The following is a 17,518-nucleotide window of genomic DNA, read 5'->3' as shown; positions in this document are numbered from 1 at the left end:
GTAGAAATTGGGAGGGAGTTTTTTCAGTTAGGTGAGAAGTGATGACTCTGTGACTGCAGAAAGAAGCAGGATGCGCCCAATGCAGGTCTGAGACTGCCAGAGGGGAAAGAGGAAACACCAGCACCAGAATTGGACACCAAAGGCCCAATAGTAACATTCATTTTGGGGCCGACTGCTTCATTCAAAAATAACCTGCCTGTCGTACCCAAATTTACTAATGATTTTATGTAGTAATAATAATAAACTGGGTAGTTGGTCTGATGAATGATTAGATTATGCTTTTGTCTGTAAGGAAAGTGTATTAGCACTGCAAATGTAGGGGTGTGGTAGCTCACTACTTCAGAGGGGCCCACCAGGAGATTTACCTGTTCCCCTATGGGCCAGTTCGAGATTTTGGAACATGACCCAAGGGCCAATCATACAGTCACCATCACGGCAATTCACTTTGTCATTGCTGAACCTCCTTGTGAATACAGTTTAGTGCCTCGTTGTTGTAGCTGCCCTCTTGAGAAACTAACTGTAATGCTCCTGCCGGCAATTGCAACCACCAAGTGTTGTACGAAAGAACTGTAACCATTATGATTTATACCTCCATGTGAGTACAGGCCGCCCCATGCATCAGTGTCATCTTTAATGGAATCTAATTTCCATCGCCTACCACTTCCTGCCATTACAATAGGACATTAAGATGGTAGACTTAAGCCCATCAGCCGAAAATTTCTATTTGGCTTTTTCTTCCACGTTATAATTTTGTGATGATAACAGAAGTATAAACAATACACAAATAATCTCTTTCAACACTAATTAAAAAATATTAAATTCTGTTTGACGACTTGATGTAAATAAATACGTGTGTAAATAAAAGTTTTAGAGCTTGGCAAGCGCACTTTATGCATTAACCTTCAAACCTTTACTGATGTGAGTGTTGTTAAAGATGAACATACATTAAGGACTTGGCACACCCATGATGCTGGTGACATCACTTGCCAGGACCCGTTCTTACTTGGTATGACGGCACTCTCTCCAGGCGGTGCGGTGATGGTTACCGGTATATTAACCAGGCTGGACCTCTCAGGGTGGGGCAGGAACATCCTGTTCACGTTCTTCTCATTATCGGCATCTTCCGGCTGCTCTGGCAACTGTTGAAGCCCCCCGACAGGAGCGTCAGTCTCATTACGGTGGTCCCTGCATTCAAATATCTTATTACCATGACATGAATATTGAAGAGAATACAAGAAAGGATTGCAGAGTGAGATACTTAGGAGATATTAGCTTAAACAATTGAACACATGCTGGGAAGAAGACTTTGAAAATGTGACAGCAATGGATATAGACTGAAGTAAGACACTTTATTATGCTTAGTCAGGCAACTTCAAACGGCAACATGTGGGTTCACTTCTAGTCATCCTCAAGCTGGTTGCGAATGTGTGACGAGTTTTGGCCCAGACCTCCTACGGAGATAAGCGCTCCTTATCCCCACAGTCTAATGTCTATGGCAAGTGGAAGCGAACCTGTCAAGGCTACGATAGAGTGTATGGGTGGAGATTTCTTTATAGCCATGAGCCGTCGATGCTGCTAACTTTTAATAATTTACTTTTAATCTGCAGTGTAAATGATGAGAGATTGTCAGGCCGGACATCTTTTTTCGGGGACTAGTCCTTCTAATCACACCTTACTGGGCATGATTGACAACATGCATTCACTCCCTGTTATGGCAGGACAATTATACCCAGGAAAGCATGCCTAGGAAGCAGATCCGAGGATGGACTACTCCTGGGAAAGAAATGCCCAGTCAGACTAGTCCTGCCTCATTTGCACATGCAGCGCTGCAGATTAAAAGTTTATTGTAAAGATCGCAGTGTTATTAGAATAAATCTGTCTGGGGAGCTTAACGGGATGGTTGCCTTTAAGTCATGGACTCTATCAAATTGTAATTCTCTGTAATTCGTATCTATAATTACTGAACAATTGGACTTAAAGATTGCTGGTCTCCTCTATGTTTTACTAAATACTTGTATTCCTAATAAAAAGTAAGCAGACATGCTGCGTTCTAAAAAGATGCGCCGCATGTCCGTAAATGCAGGGCCGCCAGATGCATGTTCGCACACATAGTGGAGACGGGATTTCATAAAATCCCCTCCACTATGCTGTAACATCTGGACGCTGTGGGTTGAACGCTGTGGCTGAATGCAGTGTTCAATCCACAGCTAATCCAGATGTAATTCTGAACGTGGCCACATACCCTAAGAGTAATTTATTTGAGAATCAATTTTTTTTTTTACAAAAACAAAAATGTCAGGTACAGTAACCGGACCTCTGCATTGACAGCTCAAGGGGCACAGGTGCCTGGACAGCCCAAGGGGCACAGGTGCCTGGACAGCCCAAGGGACACAGGTGCCTGGACAGCCCAAGGGACACAGGTGTTATGACCTGGTTGTCAGGATAATAATGGACCTGGTGGATAAGAGCACACGGAATGACCTGATAGTTACTGATAATATAGGACGAGCTCTGGGACGTGGGAACTCTGCTGACCGCAATCCCTAATCCTATCAACCACACTAGAAATAGCCGTGGATTGCGCCTAACGCTCCCTATGCAACTCGGCACAGCCTAAGAAACTAGCTAGCCCTGAAAATAGAAAAATAAAGCCTACCTTGCCTCAGAGAAATTCCCCAAAGGAAAAGGCAGCCCCCCACATATAATGACTGTGAGTAAAGATGAAAATACAAACACAGAGATGAAATAGATTTAGCAAAGTGAGGCCCGACTTACTGAACAGACCGAGGATAGGAAAGGTTACTTTGCGGTCAGCACAAAAACCTACAAAAAGACCACGCAGAGGGCGCAAAAAGACCCTCCGCACCGACTCACAGTGCGGAGGCGCTCCCTCTGCGTCCCAGAGCTTCCAGCAAGCAAGAACAATCAAAATAGCAAGCTGGACAAAAAAATAGCAAACCAGAGAAAAACAAGCAGTCACTTAGCTTCTGCTGGGAAGACTGGTCACAAGAACGATCCAGGAGTGAACTAGACCAATACTGGAACATTGACAGGTGGCCTGGAGCAAAGATCTAAGTGGAGTTAAATAGAGCAGCCAGCTAACGAATTAACCTCGTCACCTGAGGAAGGAAACTCAGAAACACCCACAGTCACCAGAGAAAGTCCATGGACAGAACCAGCCGAAGAACCATTCATGACCACAGGAGGGAGCCCGACAACAGAACTCACAACACACAGGTGCCTGAACAGCCCAGTAGTCACCGGTGCCTGGACAGTCCAAGGCGCACAAGTGCCTGGACAGCCCAAGGGGTACCGATGCATGGACAGCCCAAGGGGCACTGGTGCCTGGACAGCCCAAGGGGCACCGGTGCATGAACAGCCCAAGGGGCACTGGTGCCTGGACAACCCAAGGGGTACCGATGCAAGGATAGCCCAAGAGGCACTGGTGCCTGGACAGCCCAAGGAGTATCGATGCATGGAGAGCCCAAGGGGCACTGGTACCTGGACAGCCCAAGGGGCACCGGTGCATGGACAGCCCAAGGGGCACCGATTCATGGACAACCCAAGGGGCAATGGTTCATGGACAGCCAAAGGGGTATTGATGCATGGAGAGCCCAAGAGATACCACATTTCTAAGGTTAATATATTTGGTACACCTTGCTCTAGCAGGCTCCTGTATAAAGCTAGTATAGAAAACGCCAAACTTATAAATTCTACCCATTGTTTTTGCTCTTTAGTAGTGATGAGTGAGTATACTCGTTACTCGAGATTTCCCGAGCATGCTCGGGTGGTCTCCGAATATTTTAGCGTGCCAGGAGATTTAGTTTATGTCGACGCAGCTGCATGATTTGCGGCTGCTAGACAACTTGAATACATGTGGGAATTCCCTAACAAAAAGGCAATCCCCACATGTATTCAAGCTGTCTAGCAGCCGCAAATCATGCAGCTGCGTCAGCATAAACTAAATCTCCGAGCACGTCAAAATACTCGGGAGACCACCCGAGCATGATCGGGAAATATTGGAGTAACGAGTATACTCGCTCATCACTACTCTAGCTTTGCCATTCCCGTTTATCAAACAATCCAAAAGTACAAATTAAAAGTGTTTAAAAAGCTTAAAAAAGACTGTATTACCTCAACCGATGGTTGCGATGCTCTCTGTCACCTGATTCTCCCTCTTTGTTTTCCTTTTTCTCGTCTGTATCATATGTAGAAAGTGCTTTGTGCCTGTTTCGATGTCGTGACCGTGGAATCTCCTCGCCGTTTTCTCCCACACGAGTTGCACCGTCACCATCTCTGTTGCCTGACCTGGATCCTCCTCCTCTATGTCGTGACTTTCTTTCCCCTTTGCTAGCAGTTGGAGGTTGCCCATTGCCTTCTTTGCCTTGTCTTTCGGCAGAATGTCGGTGTGTGCGGTGTCGTCGATGTTCTCTCTCTGCACCCTCTTCTGGAGAAGCCCTTCGATGGTGTCTTTTTCCTCTTTCCTGACTCCGGTTCCGCTCTCCTCTTCCACCTTCTTTCCCACCTTCTCCTTCTTTGCTGTGACTTCTGTGCTGTCGATGACGTTCTTCTCTCTCATTGCTGCCAGAATCGCCATTGTGATTTCCATTTTCTCGACCACCGCCATTAGTTTCAGTAGTTCCCCTTTCTCTATGCCGATGTTTTCTTGGTACTTGTTCTGCAGTCACCTCAGTACCTGGATCTGTTTCATTTGGAGGTAGTGGGTCTGGGCTGCCATCTTTTGTCTCTGTGGAATCCTGGGACTCGACCAACAATGGCCGATCCATATGACTCTTCATGTCAGGCTTAAGGCGTAGCGTGGTTGCATACCTCAGTCGATCCTCAGGTTCCAATTCACTATAGAGGGCTTCACAACTTGCACGGAAGTTATGCATCCGGATCTGGGTCGTTCGTTGCTCCCAGACTGACCGACATTTGGTTGAGTTCTGCTGTTTACTAAAGGGAGGAAAGAAAGTTATGGACCGAAACACTGGAAATGCATTCTGTTATTGCAAAAGGTGGATTGGGTGAGGATGAATGCGAAACAAGTGCAGCAAAAATAGGATGAAAATAGAAAATGTTGAAGAATTGTGCTGATTGCAATATAAATAATTAATGATGATAAAAATGACAGTGGCAGCGGAGAATGAATGCAGGATGACCATATCATGAATTGAAACAGGGAGTAGAAAAAAGAAAACAAAAAATGTTTATTTGTGTGGGCAAGATCTGTGAAGTAGGCAAAGAGGGATGGAAAGTAAGAGTAGGGTAGTGATCTCCTATATCCCTCACTACAGAACATACGGACACAGAAAACAATCACTCCAAAAAACACACAACAAACAGATCTCAGTCTATGGGACAAAAACAGCACATACAACAAAGAAGGCTTGGAACTGCTGGCACAAACACACAAAACGTCGGATATTTTCTTTAGATCAGAGTAACTATTTTCTTGCAGCAACTAGGTTTATATTTCACGGGAGGAGATAGGTTGCAATTGCCCCCTTGGACCTATTTGCCTGGGAACATTCTTATATTCTCTGTTGATATAATTTAAAACTTTTTCAAATCATTAACTTATTCATTTCTGAAATTTGATTGCCATAAATTGATATCTAAATTCTTACCCACTGCCCATTCTTTGAAAGTTAGAAGTTTTATACTATAGTTACTGTGCCACAATTAAAATCAGTACAGAGCACTCCATCACTTCACTGGCTATTCCTTTGCCGCATAATTCCCCCCCGGCCTTGTGCAGGTTAATTCTGTATTATATCTTTATAGCGGTCTGAGTTTCTCATTTCTCATACATGATTTGCAAAAATTCTATTTGCCTTCAGCCACCATTAGGGGGAGCTTGTAAGCTTGCTGCATACTTTCAAAATATTGAATTCAATGGTAAAACAGTCTGCAGTGAGCACCCCCTTGTGGTGACTGCATGCAGATATAATTTTGTCTTCTAAATAAATCACAGCAGAGGATTCGGCGCTCATTATCATAAAAATGGAGCTCCCGTCACATGTATTCAAATATAATACATTACAAACTTAAAGGGTATTTTTTGTCTGCAGTGCTGATGTCACTTTGACAAAGCTCAGCTGCTCTGCCTGAGCTGACAGCACTAGCGGCTCAGAGCTGCTGAGCTCATTGACTGGCTGCAGCGTGACGCCAACACTGCACACAATGACAGACACCAGGAGCAGCGACGAAACGTCATCCTCGGACCTGGGGAGGGTGCATTAAGCATATTTTTTTATAAACAAACTGTAGTCGGGGGACAGGGATTTTCCAAAGCTGTAATTAATTCAGAATATTGGATTTAAAACGATCATGCGTTAGAATGTGAACATTCACTGTATAGGATTGGATGTAGCCATGCCCAATACTGAAACATTAGTTTTTGGCGGTGCATAGTGAAAACCTTACAAGCATGAGTATTTTTTACATTTTTTTCTCATACTACTATTCTAGCGGATTTTATAACTACTTGAGTATATCATTTTAGGATATGTACCATGTCAGTGGCCCTTTTTAATTACAATTTATAAGGGTCACAAAACTGCACGGTACAATGCTTGATTTGCCGTCCCACAAGCGACCTATAAAGCACCAATATTACCTTTCCTGTTACCATACCTATTTGCCTTGGCACTGATTTACTATACTGTTTAGTAACCTTCCTGCCATTAAAAATGATCATTTCCGCCCCAATGTTGCGGATAGTAAATTACCTTTCATACTAGGTGATGTTTGCAGAGTCCTATGTGCAATATTTTATGGGTGAATGTATTAAATTTAATATAGCACACTATGGCAACGTATTCCTAAATTACTGCTTACTTGTCATGGGTCCCCAGGCGGTGAAGATTGACAGCGGGCTATGTAACTATAGGAAAAAAAGAAATGACTGCCTGGAAGGGGAGATATTTCTCCTGATAATTAGCGTGTGATAAAAAAAAATCTGCTATCATTTCAAATAACCATTCGTCAACGCGCTTCGGAGGGACTGGCGGCCGCAGAAACGAGTTTGGCTATTTTAGGTGGCAGAGGATGTATTATTTAAATTCAGTTCGGTCTATTTCATGTGCTTCCAGATCTGGGTCTGAATTAATTTGAATAGAAGAGGGAAAAAAAGCTCTACAAGAGCTGGTAAGTTCTTTTAAAAATCTGGAAATGGCAAGATTGCAAAATATGTCAGTGCTTCTAGAAATGCCAACCAGAAGAGTCCAAGTGGAAAATCTGTAACAGGGCAGGTTATGGAGGCAAGGAAGACATCAAACAGCACCAAAGAGGCACCCTATGCACAATTTGGCTACGGTCGCACATGTGACATACCACGGTAGTAAAAGATATAGGCCTATTTTGACTCTGCATAATCGTCAAGAACAAAATCTGATCGCCGGGGGTCCTAGCACTATAGCAGCGGTCAAGCATGTGAAGTACTGGTCCAAAGCTTGGATATTGTTCTCAGTCTTAAACATTTACAATTGATGCAAAATCCTTGTTCCAATCAACAAGGTACTTTGAACCCCTTTCCTTAGAATTGGTGGTGTGCCAACAAGCAATTAGACATCTATCACCCATCCTGTGGGTTGCTGATATGTATTTTGGGAAAATCTAAACATATTTGGTGCTGTAAGAAATCACAAGGGAGAAGTCACAGTTAAGGTGCTAGTCTCCCACCAGGCTTGATTGACATCCCACAGGCTATATACATCTTCACAAGCCATCTCCACCAGGACATGTCCTGTGCCGTTAAGGGTTGTGTACTGGCATAGGCTTCAACTGTACATTACACATACTTCGAATGCTGTTAGACATGGCTCATAACGGTGTACCTTGCCTATTATTTAATATCCCATAATCAAGCTCGGTGCAAGGCCGGGCACCATGACTTTTAAGAGAGTGGCTCCACCACTGTGACTCCTTACAGACGTTGAAATAAAGAGATCATAGTTATTTTCTCAGAACATCACCAATGTGAACCTGCTACTGTCCTAGATAACAGATTGGGGATTGTTTAGGGACCTAAACCCTACTGACAGGTTCCTTTTTAGTTGCACGTTGTGTCCACTTTTAACAGAAACTACAAAATGAGTCTATTTTTCTCTAAAGACTAATTTGGAAGATTTTTGGTCTGCAAATTATTTGTTAACAAACCGCACAATATTATATATGGTCTTCACATAGGGCTCATGTGCTCGCTGCTGGTCACCTACAGAGTGATGAGTGGCTCTAGCGATGTGCCGTTCTTACACTGAGCGCAGAGTTCAGGGGATTCGTACTCTGCAGGAGATGGCAAGAGCAGGGTAATTTGCATAGTGATGAGGTCTATTTTTGAGATCTTGGCTTCTTTAACAAGCACAGTGTAATTAGCTGCTCAGAGGCACCTCCGAGGCACAACTAGTACAGGAGCTATGGTTTGTGGAGGCAGCCTGCAGGGTCATTGTGCAATATGAAAATTCATCCAGTGTTATCACCTGTATGGTAAACCAAGAACACAACATGACTTGATAAAAGAGCTCTCCCCAGCTCTAGACTACTGTCTTGGCTCGGTTTGGGGATTTGATCCGGTGACCTGTTCTTTAGTGATTGATTCTTTTGTCTGTTAAGCTTTTGCTCTTTTCCTTCCCCGTCCAAATGTTGATTGCTACTACGGTCTTTATTTTCCCTTCTTGGTTTGCTTCTTTCCAGATGTTTTCCATTTTCCCATTTTGGTTTGCCCTATCATGTTCTAGGTGGAGCTTTATATATTATCCCTTCACTGCACTTCCTTACTCACTATACTTCAAGGTGGATTTGTGCCAAGAAGTCATAGCCCTTTAGTGAAGGGATCTACTCTGTTAGACTTAGGCTAGGTTCACATTGCGTTAGTGCAATCCATTTAGCGCATACGCTAACGGAATGCGCTAACGCAATGTACAAAAAGGGATTGCGTTTAGCGATCTCGCTAGCGCAGATGCCCGATCTGCGCTAGCGAACACGAACACAAAAATGCTGCAAGCAGCGTTCGAGGTCCGTCAGAAAATAACGAGACATCGCTAACGCATGCCAAAAATGGCATACGTTAGCGATGCGTTAGATACATTGCGGTCAATGGGTGCGCTAACGGATCCGTTACATTGCGTTAGTGGCGCTATGTAACGGATTCCGTTAGCGGACTGCCACTAACGCAATGTGCAATGTGAACCCAGCCTTACACCACTTATATTCTTCTTGCTGTGTGTCTGTTTGTCTACCTTCCCACAACATTTTCTTTTACAACTTCTAGGTTTCTGCGAAGTTGTTCTAGTTTAATTTATCTTTTGGTTTTCCTTACTATTTCCTCTCTCCCCTCTTATGAATTTGCTTTAAGTTTCTTACCCTGGGTCTTCATGTCCATCTGCACACCTTACTCTCCCCTTGTTGGCAGTGTGATGCAGCCTCCCCTATGGTTATTCAAGAGGCACGAGAAACCCCTTCATGGCCTTTTAGGGAGTAAGGTTCGAGGTGGTGTTTTTAGGGATTGACTAGTCTGCACAGGGACCAGTTGGGTGTGGGTGCGGCTTCTCTCAATAGTAAGCCTTATTTCCTCTGTGAGTGTGGTATGGGCATAACAACTTTTTTCTATGTGCCAGAGAGCTACTTGTACACATTAGTGTTCAGTCTAGTTGACCAGTCCCGCTCGCTTACATGTTCATTCATTCATTCATTTAATTGACCAACTATTTTTGGTTGGTCAACTGGGAAGCACAAATGTTGATGTAATGTTTTTTTGTTTTTTTTTGCATCGCTGTTTAATAAACTAATTGGTTGTGGGACTTTTTGAGCCACCATCATGCAATGAGGAGTGGTTTTCTAGAGGTTAGTCTTCTCAATGAAGATGGCAGATACAATGAAACTTCTCCAAATGACTACCATTTTAAGAAGACAGCCCTTAGGCTAGCTTCTCATTTATACCATGCACTACGCCGAGCACTACATCAGGGTTTTCTGGCAGATACCCTGAAGAGCTGCATTCCGACTGGAATCCTGAAGGAGCCATTCACTTGAATGACGTCAACAGAGTCACTGTGGACACTGTATGTCCTCTTTTTCAGAAATGGACAAAAACCTAGTTAACCTCGATGGTTTCAGAGGTCTCAGAGAGTCCACAGTGACTGTCGGCTTCATTAAAGTGAATGGCTCAATCAGGGTTCCCATCCGAAAACTGTTTATCAGGAATTCCAACAGAAACCCTGATGTACTGCTCGGTGTAGAGCACTGTATATGTGTGTGACGACCCAGGGTCCTGGCCATCACAGTGGCAATGCTTTCCCCACGGGGAGAGTGGTATCACGCTTGGAAGCGATGAAGGATATCTTTCACCAGGTAAACACTACACACATGTTCATACTCCAGGCCAGAAGGGGGAGCTCTGAACCCGGATTAAGGGGAGCTGCCCTGATATATTCTGTCTAGGGGGGAAGTGAGTGAGCAGTGAGTGCCTGACAGCAGACTGGAGCAGTCTGAGACAGAGACACTGGTTTGGAGCTGTGCGGCCTGAGGTGCTGCAGCTCCAGGACTGAGAGAACTAGAAAGAACAAACAGCTTGTAAGAAGAGTGCAGGAGGGAGAAAGCGCAGGAGAATAATACCAATGGAGCAGAGCTGAGAAGTGGCTACCTCCCTGGCTAGTTCTGATTCCGGTAGTCGGAAGACCGTGGCCATGCTGAACTCTATAGTGACATAGCTGAAACCAGCAGGACAGCTGGATTGTACATCACCTGTCCGCATTGATACCCAGGAGACAGAGTTATATCTATAGGGCCCGGGTCATGATAGAGATCCTGTAAAAAGGCCCAGTTCACCTGTCATACGGGTTGTGTCCTAACCTTCATGGGGAACAGAGAGGAACTGTGAGGACCTTATTGGAAGCCTTAGGCAGTAAGGGACTACAACACCACCGCACTTGGAGGAAGGCTTTGATCTCCACCTGTTAAGGGAGACTCTGGATTCGCTTCCAAGCCGTCCGGACTCTGCCTGTACCTGTTGTCTGGTGCCCTGGACTGCGGTTGCCTGAAGCCTACAGTAAACCAGGTAAAGACATTGCAAACCTGTGTCCTCGTTCTTCATCGCACCATCCACCATCTTCACCATACACTGGGAGCTCTGGGGACCTACTTCACCTGTGGGAAGTTATACCATCTAGCTGCCATGCCATCACCCCAGAGGACCCCTTTAAGCAGCATCGGTCCCTAATAACCGAATACCACAGGTGGCGTCACCAACTTTATTCATAAAACCCCTAAAAAACGTTCCCTTTGATTGGATGCCCAGGGCCACGGACCGGGTCGCAGCCACCATGACATCCCCTTTAAGTACCGGACCCGCTACCGAATACCCCACTGCCCAGGCGGGAGACTCATGTGCACCGAGTCTTTCCCAGCCCAGATTTCAACAGATTTTCCGTTCTTCTAGAATATAAAATATTTCCCAAAAGTTTAGTTACTCTATAAGATTCATTTACACTGCAGCCAAAAATAAAAAATCGATTAGTATCAGTGTGTCTTTACAAGCAAGTTTATCACCCGATGCACGAACAAAGTGTTCGGTCATTGGTTGAAATGATTTTTAAGCTTACCTAGAGGGAGACTGTCACCCCCAAAATGCCAATTAACCCCTTCACGAACTTGCTACTGGGGGTTGCACGAGCGTCCGTGCTCGCTTTTGGCCAGGACTTTTTTTTCTATTTTTTCTCCCTACCCCATTGCACCATCTCCATGTGTGTGTCCTGCACCCACTAAGCTGCTGATCAGTGACACACATCACTGATCAGCGTATGTGCTTGTTTTTTAGCCAGGAGTTTTTTCTTTCCTGTCCATTTTCTTCTCTCCTCTTGCCACCATATAATGCGCATGCTTGTCACCTACTTTGAGCAGACAAATCCCCTAGAAAATCATCTCTGAATGGAAATTTGGGTATTTGATAAATACTGGATCTGAAAATCTGGTTTTCTCTGCAGGACATAGGCTTTTGCAAAGATTTTACAAGACTTTTTGGAATCCCAAAAGCTAGCAATGAGAAGTCCTTATGTGCCATCATTAGCATTTTTTAGATTTGTTTTCTAGGTTTGGATATGGCACAGGTCTGTATTGTTTGTTTGTCTCCAACCTGTGCCACCCCATCATTTGCAAAACTACAACTAATAGCATGCCCTAATAGTAGTAGCAAGATAACATAGGGCTATTTCAAAGCTTGAGAAGGCATAAGGGAAACTGTCAGCAGGTTTTTGCTATGTAATGTAGGGCTTGAGACACTGATTCCAGTGATGTGCTACTTACTAGGCTGAATGCCGATGTCTCAATAAAATCAGTGATTTATCAGCAGGAGATTAACTATCACTACATGGCTAGGTGTCTCATGTCTCTTAGTCCTCCTGCTCTGTGTAACCCCACCATCGCTACTGATTGTCAGCTTTTTGTCAATCAGTGGTGTGGGTGGGGTTATATAGACTCAGCATTTGAGCACTGCTAGATCTTCAGCAAATAAAACTGTGATTGTATCAAAATGTCTGCAGGCAGCCCAGTAAGGCTGGAGTCACTCTTAACATATAAAAAAAAAAATCGGTCCTATTTTGACGGCCGAGAACCGCACAAATATTCTCCGAACAGTGATCCGTGTGTAATCCGTTAGCAATGCGATTTTAACATGAGCTTTTACATACAGCAGTTCTCCCTATGTAAAAGCTCATGTTAAAATCGCATTGTAATACACAACTGTACACATTGTTTTAAAACCAAATATTCTTCAAAACATACAGAAATCTATATATAGATAAATATACATACTGTATCTATGTATATTAGGTAGATTAAAAGCCTGCAAATGATCTGCCGCTACAGTATAGAATAGATCATAATAGAATAGATAGAACAGATATATACACATAGAATAGGTGTGTGTATATATATATATATATATATATATATATATATACATTGCTCAAAAAAATTAAGGGGACACTAAAATCCCACATCCTAGATCTCACTGAATGAAATATTCCAGTTGTAAATCCTTATTCATTACATAGTGGAATGTGTTGAGAACAATAAAACCTAAAAATTATCAACGTAAATCACAACTATTATCCCACGGAGGTCTGGAGTTGGAATGATGCTCAAAATCAAAGTGGAAAATGAAGTTACAGGCTAATCCAATTTCAGTGGAAATGCCCCAAGACAAGGAAATGATGCTCAGTAGTGTATGTGGCCCCCACATGCCTGTATGACAACACCTGGGCATGCTCCTGATGAGGCGGCGGATGGTCTCCTGAGGTATCTCCTCCCAGACCTGGACTAAAAGCATCCACCAACTCCTGGAGAGTCTGTGGTGCAACGTGACGTTTGTGGATGGTGCGAGACATGATGTCCCAGATGTGTTCAATCGGATTCAGGTCTGGGAAATGGGTGGGCCAGTCCATAGCTTCAACTCCTTCATCTTGCAGGAACTGCTGGCACACTCCAGTCACATGAGGTCTGACATTGTCTTGCATTAGGAAGAACCCAGGGCCAACCGCACCAGCATATGGTCTCATAAGGGGTCTAAGGATCTCATCTCAGTACCTAATGGCAGTCAGGTTACCTCTGGCGACCATATGGAGGGCTGTGCAGCCCTCCAAAGAAATGCCATCCCACATCATTACTGACCCACTGCCAAACCAGTGATGCTGAAGGATGTTGCAGGCAGCAGATCGCTCTCCACGGCGTCTCCAGACTCTGTCACGTCTGTCACATGTGCTCAGTGTGAATCTGCTTTCATCTGTGAAGAGCATAGGCGCCAGTGGCAAATTTGCCAATCCTGGTGTTCTGTGGCAAATGCCAAGCGTCCTGCATGGTGTTGGGCTGTGAGCACAACCCCATCTGTGGACGTCGGGCACTCACACCATCCTCATGGAGTCAGTTTCTAACCATTTGTGCAGACACATGCACATTTTTGGCCTGCTGGAGGTCATTTTGCAGGGCTCTGGCAGTGCTCTTCCTATTCTATTCCTCCTTGCAAAAAGGCTGAGGTAGCTGTCTTGCTGCTGGGTTGTTGTCCTCCTACTGTCCCCTCCACATCTCCTGGTGTACTGGCTTGTCTCCTGGTAGCACCTCCAGCCTCTGGACACTACACTGACAGACACAGCAAACCTTGCCACAGCTCGCATTGTTGTACCATCCTGGATGAGCTGCACTACCTGAGCCACTTGTGTGGGTTGTAGAGTCAGTCTCATGCTACAACGAGTGTGAAAGCACAACCAACATTCAAAAGTGTCCAAAACATCAGCCAGAAAGCATTGGTACTGAGATGTGGTCTGTGGTCCCCACCTGCAGAACCACTCCTTTATTGAGTGTGTCTTGATAATTGGCAATAATTTCCATCTGTTGTCTATTCCATTTGCACAACAGCATGTGAAACTGATTGTCAAACAGTGTTGCTTCCTAAGTGGACAGTTTAATTTCACAGAAGTTTCATTTACTTGGAGTTATATTCTGTTGTTTAAGTGTTCCCTTTATTTTTTTGAGCAGTGTATATATATATATATATATATATATATATGTCAGTGACACACACACACATATATATATATATAAATATATATACTGTATATCTTTATATTTCATAGAGATAAAGATAGAAGATTAGCTGTTATTTCATTTGTCAGCTTCTGTAAAAATCAATGCATGAGCCGACAAGATAGGAGACATGGTTTACATACAGTAAATCCATGCAGAATAGTTATATATATAGATGTGTGTGATCAATACAATTAGTACAGTGTGTGTGCAAATTAGGGGACATGTATGTATTTAATAAAAGATCTTTTCGGGGGAAAAATGGCGTGGACTCCCGCGCAATTTTCAAAACCAGCAGAGGGAAAGCCAGCGACTGGGGACAGATATTTATAGCCTGGGAAGGGGCTAATACCCATGGAGCTTCCCAGGCTATTAATATAAGCTCACAACTGTATACTTAGCCTTTACTGGCTATTAAAATGGGGGACCCCAAAAAAATGATGTGGGGTTCCCCTATAACTAATAAACCAGCAAACGCTATGTAGACAGCTGCGGGCTGATATTAATAGCCTAGGAAGGGACCATGGATATTGGCTCCCCCCTGGCTAAAAACATCTATACTCAACCACCCCAGAAAAGGCACATCTATAAGATGCACCAATTCTGGCACTTAGCCTCGCTCTTCCCACTTGCCCTGTAGCGGTGGCAAGTGGGGTTAATGTTACCTTTGTATTGTAAGTTGACATCAAGCCGCCTTAGTAATGGAGAGGTGTCAATAAGACATTTAAACGCATGAAATAAAGCCAAGCATTTTATCAAGAAGAGCTGGAACATTTTCCTTCATTTTCTACATGGTTCGTCTCATCAGGACGGGGGTTTCTGTGCACCTTCTGAAGATCGGTGAACTGACTATTTTCTTTTTTCTTAAGTGACACATCGCTGGAATCAGGGTCTTTCCCTCTATGTCATGCTGCTCTCAAACTACAAAAACTGCTGAAAATTCCCTTTAAAATGGAACCTGTCACCAGTTTTGTCAAATATTAACTAAAACTATAACCTTATTCTGCTCCAGTGCTGCATGTCGTAAATGTTTTTATAACCCCCTGACTCCCCCTGCATACCCCCCAAAAACCTTTTGAAGTTCTCCAGCGCTGTATGGTAATCTACCCAGTCTGGTCCGATAGATGTGGCTTCTGGCCCCTCCATCCCTTCTCCCAGCTGCTGCTAACCATTCTCCTTTTTAAAAAAATCTGATCATTTTTTATTATGAAAAATATCAAGATATATTTACATTTTGATTACTAAATAAAACAAACACACAAATAAAAAAACACATACGTCATTACAAACCAAATACCAAATGGTTCACATTAACATTCTTTGCTGGTATCATTTGCTTACTACTAATCATCCTCCTTCTTTGATTCATGTGGATGAAGCCTCCTACTTCCCCCACATTGCCGGGCGAAATCTTGTGCCTGTGCAGAGAAATCATGCATCGCGCCTGCGCAGAAAGCTTTGCCCTACTGCAGGCAGAGCCGAAAGCATACGTGCGCATGCGCCGGCCACACATCACAGCTAATTGGACCCGAGCGGGAAAATTAGCATACAGTGTGGACAAACTTCAAAAGGTTTTTGGGTGGTATACAGGGGGGAGTCAGGGGGTTATATAAGCAGCTATGGAATGCAGCGCTGGTGCTGAATAAGGTCATAGCTTTAGTTGATACAGTATATGACAAAACTAGTTTAATGAGGGCCCTGATTGCCATCAGAATGGCTGACCCTGGTAATAATCATGCCCATCTACTGCACATAGACAAATGGATTGGGTTTTTTGCGGTGATCACAAGTCAGATAACAATATACAGATGAATGACAGATCCAAAGGCAGAAAATCAACATTGAACAGTCATGGGGTATAATTACATGGCGATACTGCCTCGCACAGGAGGAACCAGGAGGCATAAAACCGTTAACAGTCAGAACTGCAGGAGAATAACTTCAATCCAAAAATGTAAAGTCGCCTGAAGGTGAAAATTTCTATATCCACTATCCAGATAGGATGTTGCAGAATTGATCCCATTATCTAATGTTTTTCCTATTTACTTTATAGCGAGACGGGCAATTTGGCACCCCTCGAGCTATGGAGCGCATACCACCTCAGCGTGCCAGGCCTTCGTCCTGCCAGCTACCATTCTCCCCATCACAGGACCGCTTTCTGAGGTGTTTTGCCATTCTTGCCAACAACCTTGGAAGCACAAATCTGCACTCGCAGTACAATCTGTTCAGCGCATACTACAATGACAGGTTTAAGACACTTCGGCTTCTGACGCGTGTGCTACCTTGTATCGCACTTCAGGGTTCTCTGGCTGACAAAATGTCAGCTTTGTAACTCCTGACAAGCATTTATTTAAACCGGTGTTTAATTATCGTCTCATGCCCCTGGCGGTGGTAGGAAACGCACACAGAGGGCAAAGTAAATGAGCTGACATCCGTTTCCATAGATGATTGCCTTCAAGTTGCAGCAGACATTCAATTTTAATTGGCAGATCCCAGTGATTTTGAAGGGATGAGCTGACAGCCCACTAACACTAACCGGCAGGGGACACGAGGATGAGATGGGTTGGATTGTACCTGCTAGAAGACGTCCAAGCATTTGGTATGGGCACCTAGATTGCTACCAATGCTATCAAAGAAGAGGAAAAAAGGCCAAAAAGTAATTCTGCCCTATTCAGAAAAGGAGAGGAGGGCAAACACGCACCATTGTCTGTGAAGGAAGTGTAAGCCGGAACCTCAGAGAACCATTGTGGGGCCACTCTACCGTATGTTCTTCATTGTTATTGCTAGCAATTCCCAATGATGTGACTTCTTGGTAAAAATAAAAGCTTGATGCATGACAGGAAGCCACGAATAAGGCTAATAGGGGACATAGAAGCCACTTATCTACTGATATTTTGCATAATGCATGCAAATATGGGAACTGATTGTTGGGTGCCAATGT

At 44.0% G+C, this 17,518-nt stretch overlaps 1 protein-coding gene across 1 annotated transcript in view; it reads right to left on the bottom strand.

The window, feature by feature from the left end:
* The window catches only part of CACNA1B (calcium voltage-gated channel subunit alpha1 B), a 467,134-nt gene that overhangs the window by 174,219 nt on the left and 275,397 nt on the right, over window positions 1-17,518 (bottom strand). The window contains exons 19-20 of the mRNA XM_069747979.1: window positions 4,135-4,956; window positions 1,004-1,185 (exon numbers count right to left, since the gene is read on the bottom strand). Coding sequence (XP_069604080.1) covers window positions 1,004-1,185; window positions 4,135-4,956 — 1,004 coding nt within the window. The remainder of the gene's footprint in view (window positions 1-1,003; window positions 1,186-4,134; window positions 4,957-17,518) is intronic.

The sequence above is a fragment of the Ranitomeya imitator genome, chromosome 2 (genome assembly GCF_032444005.1).
Source record: "Ranitomeya imitator isolate aRanImi1 chromosome 2, aRanImi1.pri, whole genome shotgun sequence".
NCBI classification, from domain to species: Eukaryota; Metazoa; Chordata; class Amphibia; order Anura; family Dendrobatidae; genus Ranitomeya; species Ranitomeya imitator.
Note: the sequence above shows the minus strand (reverse complement) of the source record. Positions and strands in the feature narration are given on the sequence as shown.